The 15,252-nt window shown below is 38.9% G+C and overlaps 1 protein-coding gene across 1 annotated transcript; it reads left to right on the forward strand.

Annotated features, from left to right (window-relative positions):
- Window positions 1-1,293: 1,293 nt before the first annotated feature.
- cdc42ep1b (CDC42 effector protein (Rho GTPase binding) 1b) lies at window positions 1,294-13,934 on the forward strand. Its single transcript, XM_077202487.1, has 2 exons — window positions 1,294-3,105; window positions 13,200-13,934. Exons 1-2 carry the CDS (start codon window positions 2,655-2,657, stop codon window positions 13,682-13,684), a joined length of 936 nt encoding a protein of 311 aa, XP_077058602.1. The 5' UTR covers window positions 1,294-2,654; the 3' UTR covers window positions 13,685-13,934.
- The last annotated feature ends 1,318 nt before the right edge of the window (window positions 13,935-15,252 follow it).

A 15,252-nucleotide genomic window follows, 5' to 3' on the forward strand; every position in this document is an offset into this window, starting at 1 on the left:
TCATCACTGTCACTTTTTACACAGCCGTCCAATCACAGTGGAGGAGGGGCGGGACAAATACCACACGACCAACTGTCACAACATTCTTTCTGTACAACGACGTCAACCAGCAGAGCAAACCGAACAAAATGGATGAAAAATAAATTTTTAGTATGAAACAAAATTATCTGCGAAATCAGTTACAAGTAAACTGTGCTGTGGATATACTGTATCATAGCAACGAATCGTCTCAAGTGAAAAAACGCAGCGCTACCAAAACGCTCTCAAGCGCCCACAGCTAGGCATTTTCAGCAGAGCGTCCAGCGTTTTCAGCCGGCTAAGAACGCTTTGGTGGACACACGGCCTAACGCTCAAGCGCTGAGCGCCCGGCATTTTTTACTGGTCGCCGAGAGTTGAAAAATGTTCAACTTTGGGTAAAACGCTGCGCTCATCACTGTCACTATTTACACAGCCGTCCAATCACAGTGGAGGAGGGGCGGGACAAATACCACACGACCAACTGTCACTACATTCTTTCTGTACAATGACGTCAACCAGCAGAGCTAACCGAACAAAATGGATGAAAATAAATTTTTAGTATGAAACAAAATTATCTGCGAAATCAGTTAAAAGTAAACTGTGCTGCGGATATTCTGTATCATAGCAACGAATCGTCTCAACTGAAAAACGCAGCGCTACCAAAACGCTCTCAAGCGCCCACAGCTAGGCGTTTTCAGCAGAGCGTCCAGCGTTTTCAGCCGGCTAAAAACGCTTTGGTGGACACACGACCTTAGTATTGTTTTATGAAAGTGCTGCATGAATGACGATCATTATTGCTGTACAGAATAAAGATGCTTGTTTAACAGAACACACGATATCACTCTAGCCGTCTGTTTTTTGACTCTCTATCTTTCTCTTTCTCAGGACTCGTGTCACGGTGTGAAAAGAAAATACTGACTGACGGGCGGCTAAATGGATTGAGACAGTCCGGCGAGAGAAAGAATAAGAGGAGTGACAGAGAGAGAGAAAGAGTGAGGACTAATAATCCCGCTAATCCGGGCCAATCCCAGCCGCTCAGACTCCTCTGGAGCCACAGACAAAACACAGCGGATCACACGCACGCCTGATGCGCTTTCGACCGGGTGTTTTGGGGGATTCGGGGACACCGAAAGGCCTGCGGTGGGATTCATGAACACTAAAACATCGGATCAGAGCGACAGTGGAAGACAGATGTGCCGGGACTGAAGGAAAAGCACGGTGCTGGAAGTCACAAATCTAACGGAAAGCCAAATCTTTGTAAAAACAGCGACCAGTGCATGTGTGTGTGTTCAAATAGAGATATAAGAGGTGAAGAAACGGATGTTTGGAAGTCGTTGTGAAATCTGAAGGTGTCTCTAAAAGCTGTTTGGTGTTTTTTAAAGACATTTTTGAAGACGTTTTGTGCAAGAAAGGTGTTTTTTTCCTTTATCAGAGAGAGTGCAGGGTTTCGTGCTCACTGGAAGGTGTTTAAACTCTTGGTAAATCCTATTAGACTTTTCTTTACCAGGTTATTTTTAAACTCCGGGTCGGGATGAGCCGCGGCTCACGGACTGATGGCGCTCGTACAGTACAGGATGAATGCGTGTCTCTATGAACACTGTTGAATTTGGAGTTCGTATTTATTAGTAGATGTGATGTCATCAGTATCTAGATGGCACTCGTATCAGAGCAGCTGAGAGTTTGTCACAGCTGACATTTTTTTGAACATTTTCATATTATAATCAAACAGAGTTGTTGTGTTTTTTGTTGCACATCTAGAAGTTTGAATCTGAAAAAACACTTAAATTAACCTAAACTGCTGTTTTGTTTAATTAATGGATTTATGTTTACATTTAAGCTTATAGCATTCGGAAATTTATTTTAGCATTTTCTGATATTTTTTGACAAATTATTTTCTTATTCTTATTATATCTTATTAATAATTATTTCACATTATTTTTTTGTTTATTCATCTGGATTTATTCAGGTATTTTATTGATTCCTTCAACTATCACTAGAATTTTTTTGTATTTTTTGTATTTTTTCTCTTTTTTAAATCTGTCTTAATATTAATATAGCATTATTTTATCTTGGTAATAGATCTTCATAGAACTAGAATTAGGCATTTTTCGTAGTATTTTTCTGATACATTTTTTCTCTCTCTGGATCTTTTTTAAGGATTATTCAACATTATTTTAGCATTTATTGAGCTTCGTTGATCTGGGTATTTTATAGCTTTATAAAACTAGTTTTAAGCATTTTTTTTTTTTTTTACATGCTTCACCACAATTTTTATCTCTCTTGATCTGTTTTAACGATAATTCAACATTAATTTAGCACTCGATCTTTGTTTATCTGGGTATTTTATAGCTTCATAAAACATTCTCTCTCTCTGGATCTGTTTTGGGGATTATTTGACATTAGTTTATCCTCTATTATGCTTAATTTATCTGTAAATATTTGATTGGCCATTTTTTTTAGACACCTTCCATCTTTCCACCACTTTTTGGGGAATTAATTTAATACTTATGCTGCATTTACAGTACGTCCAACGTCTGTTAATATTTGAGGAGCACATCATCATCAACAGTTTGCTATATTTTTGACAGTCATTTTGGATCTTCTTTAAGGATCATATAAATCTCATATTTCTCGTCATGAGTCTGGGAAAGCTGCCGGCGATCAAAGGCCTGGTGTCCACGTCTCACGTCAAACGGCGGTTTAAGAGCGAGCTGTCGGTGGACATGATCAGCCCGCCGCTCGGAGACTTCCGGCACACGATGCACGTGGGCCGCGGTGGCGACGTCTTCGGTGACACTTCGTTCCTGAGCAACTACGGCGGATCGGCTAACAACGATAGTTACCCAGATTCGCCCCCTGGCTCCAAAACAACACGTTTTTTGTCGCGAACTCTACAGCACGTACGGAAACCCCCCATGCCCCGGCTGAGAGGAGGGTCACGTGACTTCTCGTCCCCCCCGCCACCCATCTCGCCCATCATTAAAAACGCCATCTCGCTGCCTCAGCTGAACATGACCACCGATGGCCTGATGAGGGCGCTGCTGCCCACCTCCACCAGCTCGCCGGACGAGCCGCTCTGTCAATACGGTACGAACCCTGGCACCAAACATATCAAACACCACTGTAGTTTTGTCTAGTGATGCGTCCGAATCATATACTGTAAAAAAATATGGATGTAGTGTCCGTGACGTCACCCGTAGGTTTCTGAAGAGCATTTTAAAGCCGAAAGTGGGCGGAGCAGGCCGTCGCCATCTTGGCAGCGCGTCACTCCCGGATAACTGAAAATGGGCAGTGAGGAGGATTAGCTGAGGAGACGTGACGCTAACAGACAGCAGACAAATGGCTAGTAGTGACATCAGCGGCAATCCACCTGTCACTCAAGTGGCCACGCCCTAATTATGCAGAAATTTAACACCATGTCCTAAATACACCCGATGCCGCGACACAGGATAAAAGGTTTATTTTCCATGTTAATCAGAGTTTTTGTCCTAACCAGCCACAACGGCGACACTCGTCGATTGTATTTTAGAAACGGTTTCTATTTTTATGCGATGTCGGCGTCGCGCTGGAACAACAAACACAAAGTGTGGCAATTATAATCCCAGGTACTGTTTATGTGCTTTATTTAATGTTAAAAGCATGTAATATGACTTTGAATATCATTTAGTGCTCCCAGCTTTGCAGCTGTAAAAACAAGAATGGATAATTCACCTCAGATCTTGAAATTAAACAACTGGAAACAACAACATTCAAACAAAGATTGAATTAGTAACTCAGTAGCCTATGTATTTTTATTTTAATAATGTTTAAAGGGTAACTAAACCCCTGGTCAGAGCCTGACTCCACCCACTGGCAATATTTGAAAAATGCTGGAAAAGTGGGCAGAGCCCAGCGGAGGGGGGCGTGCACCTGAGATGCATCTCTTTGTATGGAACCTGCCTACGTCACCAACAACCGCTGCGTCACGAACCACCGCAAACATCCAATAGGAAAATACAACTGCAGTAGCCACCGTTCAACCTGAAGAGGGCAGCACTCGTTTTTATACCATATATTGTAGAATTAAAACACTTTAAACCCAAATGTCAAACAATTTACTGGAATCAAGTAACAGCATTTATGAAGCTCCATTCTTACAGATCATTAACTAAAAAAAAGTTGTTTTAGTGTTTAGTTACCCTTTAAATGGTGTGATATTAGTGAATTTGATTATGTACTTATCCATTTTCTTGCGAGTGTGTCAAGATTACTCTCTGGTGCTGTGCACTTGCCCCGAGACTCCGCCCACACGCTGTTCTGATTGATTTTGACGCATCTTGCAGTCACGTTGCGTCTAGTGTGGACAGACAAATTATTTGTCGCTGGAATCTTTTCGCATCGTGTCTGGTTAGGACACGGTGTAAGGCTTGATATAATTTAAACGGATGAGTTATAAAAAATTCACCCCCTCACAGTTGTCATGAAGGGCAAAATTAGCTATATAGACCAAAACCACTTTTTGCACCAGGCTGTCAACACATTTTTATCTGTTGTAAAGTTGGGCATTTTAACATGGGGGTCTATGGGATAGACTCTCTTCTGCAGCCTGTCTCTAGTGGCCAGTCGATGAATTGCAGTTTAACGCCCGTTTCACACATAGTCCGTGTGCAATGCGTATGTGTTTCGGTGCGTATACGGTACAGGAGCAGCACGCACTATAGTGCTTCCACATATGCTGCGTTTGCAGTGCGCTACCGATCCGCAGTTTCTGTGTGCCACAAAATCAAAAATGGCTAAGTATATGGAAGTAAAATAATGTCAAATGTTTTTGAAATAAAAAGCCTGTTGAATTGCCCTACTTGAAAAAAAATAGGCATTGCATTAACCATGCTTGCATTTTAATGCATTGTATTTTTAGGGCTTGCATTTTTAATGGGCTGAAATTCAACATGGTTGAATATTTAAGCTGTGAATATTTCAATTAAAAACATTACAAACACATTTTCATTATTAAAAATTCAAAAATCCATATTCATCCTTCATATTTCATTTCCAAAATATTCAAACTGTTTAAAAATACAAACTATAATATTCAACAGGCAATTTTCAGTCCATTTTATTTCGCTTTGCAAATTCGCTTCCACAAATTCAGTGGTTCAAATTCGACAGTAAATTCAACATTGACGTCCAGGAACTGCAGGAAAAGCAGTAGATTGCCGAGCATACTCTCCATCTGCTGTTAGTCTACCTCACCGTCAGATGGTGCAAAAGCGCTTGTTGTTGACGAAGACATTCATTCATAAAATGGAAATGATTATCTGTGACAGACAGTATACGCGGAAAAGATGATAAACACACAAAAGCTGTCTTTATGTTTCATTCAATAACTTCATTGTTACTTTCCCTGTGTATTCTACACGTCATCAGCTTTCTCTACCATGAACAGGATTATAATCGGTTTCCCTCAATACCTCATACTCAAGTATTCCCTTTCCGTTGAGACAAAACGCTTAACACATACAGTGATATGAAAGACCAATCTTGCACCTTATTGGGGATGTAGGCTGTAGGCTACTATATATGCGCGGGCAAGAAGATGGACTCAGATTGTAAACTTTAAGCGCAAAGTTTCATGCTGAGTGTTTCGTGATATACTGGCATAAAATCAACACTTGATCAATTAATACTAACACTTTCTATTCTATTCTATTCCCTCTCTCTCTCTCTCTCTCTCTCTCTCTCTCTCTCTCTCTCTCTCTATATATATATATATATATATATATAGAAAGTCCTAAAGTCCTAAAATGCCTACGTGTATTGCATTAGCTTAAACTGGGATCATAGCACTTGCATATTGTTGTCCTATTGTTAGTTTAACTGTAAATCGCTTTGGATAAAAGCGTCTGCTAAATGACTAAATGTAAAATTTGCTTGACATTGGACATTCGCGAATTTAGGGACCGTCTCTAAAGTTGCATACAACATTGGCATGAACGTTTCTAACTTCAATAGCAAACTTAAATTTATTTGAATAAATATCAAAAATCCAAAGGGTGCACATTATGCCTGACACTATATGAACACTTTACAGTTGGTTTTATGACTGTAAGTCGTTCTATTCAAATGCTATTGAAGTTAGAAACGTGTATACCAAAGTCGTATAAACTTTAGCGACGGTCCCTAAATATGCGAATGTCCAACATCAGGCCATCTTTATGCCAGTCTATCACTGGGAAACGCTCAGCTGTGCGCGTTATTCTGAGTTCTTCTGCTTGCCTGTGAGGTTGGACTTTTACATCACTAGTCCATTAAGCTACGTTAAGCGTTGTACAGGTCCAGCAGGGGAATCCTGAAGTATTGAGGGAAACCCTAATAGCCTGCATGCAGCACATCGCCACAATGTAAAGTTAAGGCAACTAAACAACCAAGAGAAATATATGTCAACCTCAAAAATGTAACATTGGATCTGTATATCCGCATCGGGGAATAACATTATGATCTCGTTCACGGTAGAGAAATATGCATGTAGGCTACACAGGAAAAGTAACCGAAGGCACCGAATTTAACAAAAACAGCCGTCATAATAATCACAAATAAACTTACATTGCTGTAAATGAGTTTTATGAATGAATGACTTGCTCTAATTTTGCTGGTCTTCGTCAACAACAAGAGCTTGCACCCCCTGCTGGTGAGGTCGACTAACAGCAGATGGAGAGTATGCTCGGCAATCTTCTGCTTTTCCTGCAGTTCCTGGACGTCAATGTTGAATTTACTGTCGAATTTGAACCACTGAATTTGCAAAGCGAAATAAAATGGACCGAAAATTGCCTGTTGAAAATTATAGGTTGTATTTTTAAACAGTTTGAATATTTTGGAAATGAAATATGAAGGGTGAATATGGATTATTGAATTTTTAATAATGAAAATGTGTTTGAAATGTTTTTAATTGAAATATTCACAGCTTAAATATTCAACCATGTTGAATTTCAGCCCATAAAAATGCAAGCCCTAAAAATACAATGCATTAAATTGCAAGCATGGTTAATGCAATGCCTATTTTTTTTCCAAGTAGTGCAATTCAACAGGCTTTTTATTTCAAAAACATTTGACATTATTTTACTTCCATATAAGTCATTTTGATTTTAAATCCAAACGTTAACTTTGACATTGTTTAAGACATTGAAACAGTATGAAAATTTATTTTAATCATCGTGATTCTTTGTTTTAGATGTAGTTTCCCCCGATCCCCTCCCCAAAATATATATCATGTATTTTTTTGAGGGAAAAAAAAATCATATATGATGGTATTTTTGTTTTTCTTGACCCTGTAATTTAGTAGAACACATTAACTGTAATTATGCATATATGATGACATTATTACAGTTTCTTGTCAATCTATGTCTATTTTAATGTGAACAATACGCCGCCACTTTAATTGAGTGCGGTGCAGCACAGCAAAAATAGACTCGGTGCAGAAACGATCTCTGCACTGCTGTATACGCACCGCACCTGGAACGGATCGCCGGACCGCACCTGCGTGCAGTGTGAAAGCTCTAACCTGTTAACATGGGTATGTAAAAAATACGCACCGCACACGGAGTATGTGTGAAACGGGCGTAAGTCACACTTCCGTGTTGGTTTTAAGAGAGAGGCAGGAAGGTTGGGCCACTTGGTCTGAATATGCCTTCTTCCAGGCTATATAGTATACAAAAACCAATATGTGAAATTAGTGTCTGAATTCGTAGTATTCATAAAACAGTAGACGAAAAGTACCAGTACTTATGTGTCTTACTGTTGTTTCAACCCAAATTTGGGTAAAATATGAGCAAACCCAACCATTGGGTTACTTTTTAACCCAATGGTTGAGTTTCTCCATATTTGACCCAAATTTGGATTGAAAAAACTTAGCATTTAGTGTACTTTTACCAAGATTCTGAAATGCGCATTTGATGGACACTATCCCATGAGGCCATGGGGCAAGAATGGCAGTGGCTGTGTCTAAATACTGACTTGTTGCCTCGCTGTCTTATCAGGCAATGACTTTGCAGGTTTTCCCACAAGGGTACCTCACGAAACTGCGAAAGGGTGCATAACGGTTTAATGATCTACAGCAAAGTAAAGAGCGCTTTAGTGATAACTAAGCAAATATTTAATTAGCATTCTACAATACTAATTTCTATCTAGAAATTACATACAAAGTGGAAAAACATACATTTACACACAAACTGACCACCAACTGACCGCAACTTTTAGCTATTCAACTAGGCCTATTTTTTTTTAGCTCAATTGTCAGGGAATGGAACACAGGATTGTGGGATATCAAAGACAACAAAGGATATGTTGTCTTCAAAAATCAATCAGATGAAGGTGTGTGACAAAATCATTGGATTCAGACGTGATTTGTCCTACAATATTATGGCAGATGTTCATCCAGTTTACATACATACAGGTCCTTCTCAAAAAATTTGCATATTTCGATAAAGTTCATTATTTTCCATAATGTAATGATAAAAATTAAACTTTCATATATTTTAGATTCATTGCACACCAACTGAAATATTTCAGGTCTTTTATTGTTTTAATACTGATGATTTTGGCATACAGCTCATGAAAACCCAAAATTCCTATCTCAAAAAATTAGCATATCATGAAAAGGGTCTCTAAACGAGCTATTAACCTAATCATCTGAATCAACTAATTACCTCTAAACACCTGCAAAAGATTCCTGAGGCTTTTAAAAACTCCCAGCCTGTTTCATTACTCAAAACTGCAATCATGGGTAAGAATGCCGACCTGACTGCTGTCCAGAAGGCCATCATTGACACCCTCAAGCAAGAGGGTAAGACACAGAAAGAAATTTCTGTACAAATAGGCTGTTCCCAGAGTGCCGTATCAAGGCACCTCAGTGGGAAGTCTGTGGGAAGGAAAAAGTGTGGCAAAAAACGCTGCACAACGAGAAGAGGTGACGGGACCCTGAGGAAGATTGTGGAGAAGGACCGATTCCAGACCTTGGGGACCTGCGGAAGCAGTGGACTGAGTCTGGAGTAGAAACATCCAGAGCCACCGTGCACAGGCGTGTGCAGGAAATGGGCTACAAGTGCCGCAATCCCCAGGTCAAGCCACTTTTGAACCAGAAACAGCGGCAGAAGCGCCTGACCTGGGCTACAGAGAAGCAGCACTGGACTGTTGCTCAGTGGTCCAAAGTACTTTTTTCGGATGAAAGCAAATTTTGCAAGTCATTCGGAAATCAAGGTGCCAGAGTCTGGAGGAAGACTGGGGAGAAGGAAATGCCAAAATGCCTAAAGTCCAGTGTCAAGTACCCACAGTCAGTGATGGTCTGGGGTGCGATGTCAACTGCTGGTGTTGGTCCACTGTGTTTTATCAAGGGCAGGGTCAATGCAGCTAGCTATCAGGAGATTTTGGAGCACTTCATGCTTTATGGAGATGAAGATTTCATTTTTCAGCACGACCTGGCACCTGCTCACAGTGCCAAAACCACTGGTAAATGGTTTACTGACCATGGTATTACTGTGCTCAATTGGCCTGCCAGCTCTCCTGACCTGAACCCCATAGAGAATCTGTGGGATATTGTGAAGAGAAAGTTAAGAGACGCAAGACCCAACACTCTGGATGAGCTTAAGGCCGCTATCGAAGCATCCTGGGCGTCCATAACACCTCAGCAGTGCCACAGGCTGATTGCCTCCATGCCACGCCGCATTGAAGCAGTCATTTCTGCAAAAGGATTCCCGACCAAGTATTGAGTGCATAACTGAGCAATTATTTGAAGGTTGACTTTTTTTGTAATAAAAAAAACACTTCTTTTATTGGTCGGATGAAATATGCAAATTTTTTTAGTAATGAAACAGGCTGGGAGTTTTTAAAAGCCTCAGGAATCTTTTGCAGGTGTTTAGAGTTAATTAGTTGATTCAGATGATTAGGTTAATAGCTCGTTTAGAGACCCTTTTCATGATATGCTAATTTTTTGAGACAGGAATTTTGGGTTTAATGAGCTGTATGCCAAAATCATCAGTATTAAAACAATAAAAGACCTGTAATATTTCAGTTGGTGTGCAATGAATCTAAAATATATGAAAGTTTAATTTTTATCATTACATTATGGAAAATAATTAACTTTATCACAATATGCTAATTTTTTGAGAAGGACCTGTACTATATAGAACATACTTTTTTTTTGGTTCCTTGTCAAAAACTCAAGACAGTATGCGATTTCGGGCACAGCTATAGACCATTTGAGTGTTTGCAAACACCGAAAACATTTTTTTTGTGGGCAGAGCCAACACGGTGGCAAAAAAATTACTATGGAAGTCTATGGAAGCCAAGAAAATATTGTGTCAAAGTTTTAGTCATAGTTTTGGTACTTTTGTAATCGAGTCTGTACTGAACGCTGCAGTGGAAATGAACAAAACTGCATGTCAACAGTTAAGCTATTTTTAACATGAAACGGTATCTTAAAAGATGCCAGTTGAACATACACACCGACACACACACCTGCATTAAATGAAGCAGAAACTCACACAATTGATGGTGGGACTGAAGAAGAGTGCAGTGCTGTTTTCAATGGAGTGTGTTTCATGTCTCAGGAATTCTGGAATTTCCCTCATTCTGGGAAATCCAAAATCCTCAAAGACTGACATAAAGACCACTAAATATAACACACACACAACACAAAGACCTCATGCTGCCGCCTTCTGGACATATTAAATATTGCGACAATATTGTAAGAGTTGCTACTTACATTTATTGTAATGTAATTAAACTACACTCTTAAGAAAAATGGTTCTAAACAGCACCAAATTAGGGTTCTTCAGCATGTAACTATGGCAGAACCATTTTTGGTGCTAAATAGAACCCTTTTTATAAGGTTCCATAAAGAACCATGCTTTGAACATGCTATAAAGGACCTTAATGGTCTTATAAATAACCTTTTCAATTATATTTATTTTCATTAATATTAGTATAGGCTATTAGTATCTTCACATTATTAATATTACTATTATTACTATTTTTTTTCGTTTTTATAAAATATTTATTAATATTGTTTTTTAGCCCTCTATCTGCCTGGTCTTAAATCTTGTTGCCTCTATTTGGGTTTACATAAAAAAAAGCATGTTGTGTCAATTAGGTACTTTTATTTTTTATTGACATGGAAAATTGTAGCAAAAATGACATAAGTTAATAACAGAGGTTAGCTGAATACAGTAATAAATAACAATTGCCATTGAACACGATATAGATGTAATGAAGACCAAGTTCCAGTGAAATATCTGTTTCAGTGAAGTATTCTGAGTGGCAGTTTCTCTCTGCAGATGATGAGGTTATGATACGTGACAGCATCTGAAATACACAATTGAGTTTAGAGTTACATTGTGTCTCTTCCATTTGATTATGTAAAAACAATTATGTTCATGAAGACCAAAATTAGAAAAAAATGGACAGTATACTATGAGCCCTTTACCATGTTAAAAGGAAAAAGTAATATAAAGTCATGGTATAGCTTTAATGTTTTTTGGTATGTTTAGGCATAAAGTCATAATTAAAAAAATCAAAAAAGACATGATTTTTAGGAAATGATTGTTAAAATTGTTAAAGTTATAATTTATAGACATTTTAAGAAAGAAATCATTTACCTGTTGAGAGTGTGTTGACAGTCTGTGTAGTAACTGTAGATCTGAGCTCCAGAAAATCAGTAATGAGGAGGCTTTGACAGTTACAGATTTGAAAAACCAAAAAGCGGGAATCAAGAACCATAAACTCTAACACAAAGAAACATTTCAGTATATAAAGGATTCTCCTGGACGATACAGCACTAAACAGAACTGTTACTATAAACAGTTCTATTTTGTGTTGTTTTATGTACTCTAGTGTAAAGAACCCTTAAAGAACCATCTTTTTTTTTTTTTAGAGTGAAGTGTCATCGATCATGTTCATCGGGTTTTGTTAATTTAGCTCCAGTGCTGCTGTCATTAAAATAGACAACAAACAAATATGCAGACATTATTTTTACATTTATGCATTTGGCAGACCCTTTTATCTAAACTAACTTTAACTGCATTCAAGATGTAGATTTAAAGCTGCAGTCCATAACTTTTTGAGGTTACAAATTATCCAAAATAAATTGGAGCAAGTACATAACCAGCCAGTGTTCAAAACTATCGCTTGCCTTAGGTCGTTTCAAAACGGTAAGCTTTCGAACAGAGATGGCGACAAAGAGGAAAAACTACGGACTTAAATTTGTCTTAATTCTCAAATTTATGTTCGTTTTTTTCAATACAACTTTTCACTCAAGCATTTATATTAAGAATATATGTAATGAATGAATGAAAAATAAAAACTTTAACCCCCTTTATATATGGATATTAGAGTTGACTACTAGTTATACAGAATGAGAATTTGGGGTTTAAATGAGGCATTATACTATTATGACAAATAAACACAATGCAAAACAATCTGTCCTAAAATACACTTCTTTGAGGCAAAATATGGAGGGTGAAATATGTATGGAAGCCATAAGAGGCTATTATGTTTTTCCACCTTTTTGTCACGATCTCCACATAACAAAAGCTCTTGTCTCACATAAAAACATTTTCTTGATAACAAGAAAAATAATAATGCATGTCCTCTTAGAACTTCCTTAATATGAGCTGAATGCTGTTCACAACCCATTTGAGGAAAAAATGTAGGACAGGACTTGATTTTCTTGATTTCTTTTTTTTTTCTTGAAATGTTGTCTACATGTTGTCACTTCTTCTTGAGTCTCTCCATATTCTGGTTTGAAAATAAAAGGCTAACGTTTTTTTTAAATGTTCAGTGCATGTCTGTGTGAGGTAATCAAAGCTGCCAAGAACAAGCCTTTGAAGCTCCGCCCTCTGTGCTGGGAGCAGAAGCTCATTTGCATTTAAAGGGACAGACAAAAACGGTGTGTTTTTGTTCACCCTCAAAAAGTGACGATTTTTACATGCTATGTAAAAATATCTGTGGGGTATTTTGAGCTAAAACTTTACATACACACTCTGGGGACATCAAAGACTTATTTTACATCTTGTAAAAAGAGCATTATGCCACCCCTTTAGGAAAGTAAATAGTCAATACTTGATTATCTTAGTGCATCTCTGCATCCTGTCATGCTTAACTAATGTGAAAGATGTGCTGAAACATGTTGATTTCCCTCTCCTCTCCTCCAGGTCTTCGTTCTGGTTTCGTCACGCTGCCTCATTTATCACGACTGGACCAAAGCTTTGCAGAAACGTCTGAACTGCTCAGTGAAGACAGTCGACGGAGTTCCCTACCGGAGAACAGTGATGTCTCCATGACACGATCTGATTCGCTCTCGTCCTTCACGGTGGACCTCGGCCCCTCCCTCATGAGTGAGGTTCTGGAGTTGATTGACAGCTCATGTTGCCTCATTACGAGCCGTCGGGAGGAAGAGGTGGAGCCGAGCTCTGTGTTTGAGATGGATCATAATGGGCCGGATACTGAAGCTTTAATCAGGCGTCCGATCACAGCAGACGTTGGGATTGAGCCCAAGAACTTCCAGCAGGCTGCTACCATGCTAACACGTCACTTTGGAGGAGGAAGATCTGAAGAGGAGGGGCAGAGAGCTTCATCTTTTAGACACACAAGGACGCCATACAGCTTCACTGAGGCGGATGAAGAAATCAAAGTATGAACATCAGATAATGCACAGTTAAGGTATTAAACCAATTTGATTTCAAAGACAATTTCGTTTTTTTAATAGGATCTCTATTTTAAAGTCCACACAAATTTTAAAATTGGGAAAAAAGAATCCATTTTTACATTTTAAAGGACCTGAAAGAGAATGGAGAGTATTTCTCTAAAGACGAGCATCATTCAGATGAACCAACATTCAGCTGTAAATGTCTTTATTTGTAATGTAATTAAATTTGGAATCAAGTGTATTTGATGAATCTCTCCTTACATATTTTCACAAGTACATTCTTCACTTTAAGCAGGTGAGTGAACATTATTTTGTAGTGAAGAAACTTTTCTAAAGGGCATTTTAAATTTAAATGACCATATTTCATTTCAGTAGTAGGATAATGCTAAAGCTACAATTAGTATAGAAGTGGCATTTGTAAATAAATCTTATAAGCGTGTGTGAACGAGTCAATTAAGTCAACTCAATGACTCGCGTCATTGTCGGCATTGCAGTATTTCCACAACATATATAGTACTAAGATAAATAGTACAGAAAATTATTGGGGTAAAACAACAAGAAATCAATGGGAAAAATGAATGGTATATTCAGTCAATTCTGGCATTACCTTAAATGAGTACCTTTTATAAAAAAGAACCTCGGCTAAAAGGAAAAGGGAAAGTTGTTTCTGTAATTTATAGCAAAATCATTAGTATTAATCAGAGTTCTAGTTTTAAATATAATTTGTTTGAAGTGATGGCATAAGTGATAAATCCCACTTGCACTTGACATTTGTGCTAGCTACTGTATACTGGCCACCAGGGCACCACATATACTTCATCAAAGAATCTCCTAAGAGGGCCGAACACTTGCCATATCAATTATGTGGAGCTCAGGTGAGCGAAAAATAACTATCTAATTGAGAAGAGGCCAAGCTACTCACTACAGGTTATACTTTTTTTAATAAACATCCCCTCATTCTCCTTTCTATAGGTCTCTTTAATCTTTCACAGTGGTGAAGATACCTGCAAAGCTCAACTTGTGACTTAAAGATCGGAGGCCTTAAATGTAAAAGAGGCCTGCCGTACTCTTACAGCCTGAAAGGGTGCACTCACTACCGAGCCCGGCGCCGGGCCTATAGATGGGTTCCAAATGATGCAGCACACTCATCATTGGCCCAGGCCTGATGTTTTGAGCGCCTGAAGAGGAAGAAGGGCATAGGGCGAGGAAAAAAAAGGAAGATGAGAAAGTCGATGTGCAGACCATCAGAGGGAAGGAAATTTTATTTTCCTCTGGCCGCGCCTTCTACTTGACCTATTCCTCTATTGACCTATTAGGCGGAAGAGGAGGGGCCCGGGAGGCGACGCTAGCCCTCTGGTCCTGTCTGCAGTTCTCAACCTGGGACGGGCCAGGACCCCTTGACTGCCTGGGCGCAGACTCGAATCGGCGCACTAAACATGATCTAAATGCAGCCGAGCGAGTCTCTCCAACACCTTTAGCATATCGGCTTGGTAAGCTTGAAGCACTGCCATGGTATTCAGTGAAGCACCGCCCTCACTTGCTGCCATGTATGCCCTGCC

Source organism: Siphateles boraxobius, unplaced genomic scaffold, assembly GCF_051911475.1.
Source record: "Siphateles boraxobius isolate OS27281-9 unplaced genomic scaffold, OSU_SipBor_1 49, whole genome shotgun sequence".
NCBI classification, from domain to species: domain Eukaryota; kingdom Metazoa; phylum Chordata; class Actinopteri; order Cypriniformes; family Leuciscidae; genus Siphateles; species Siphateles boraxobius.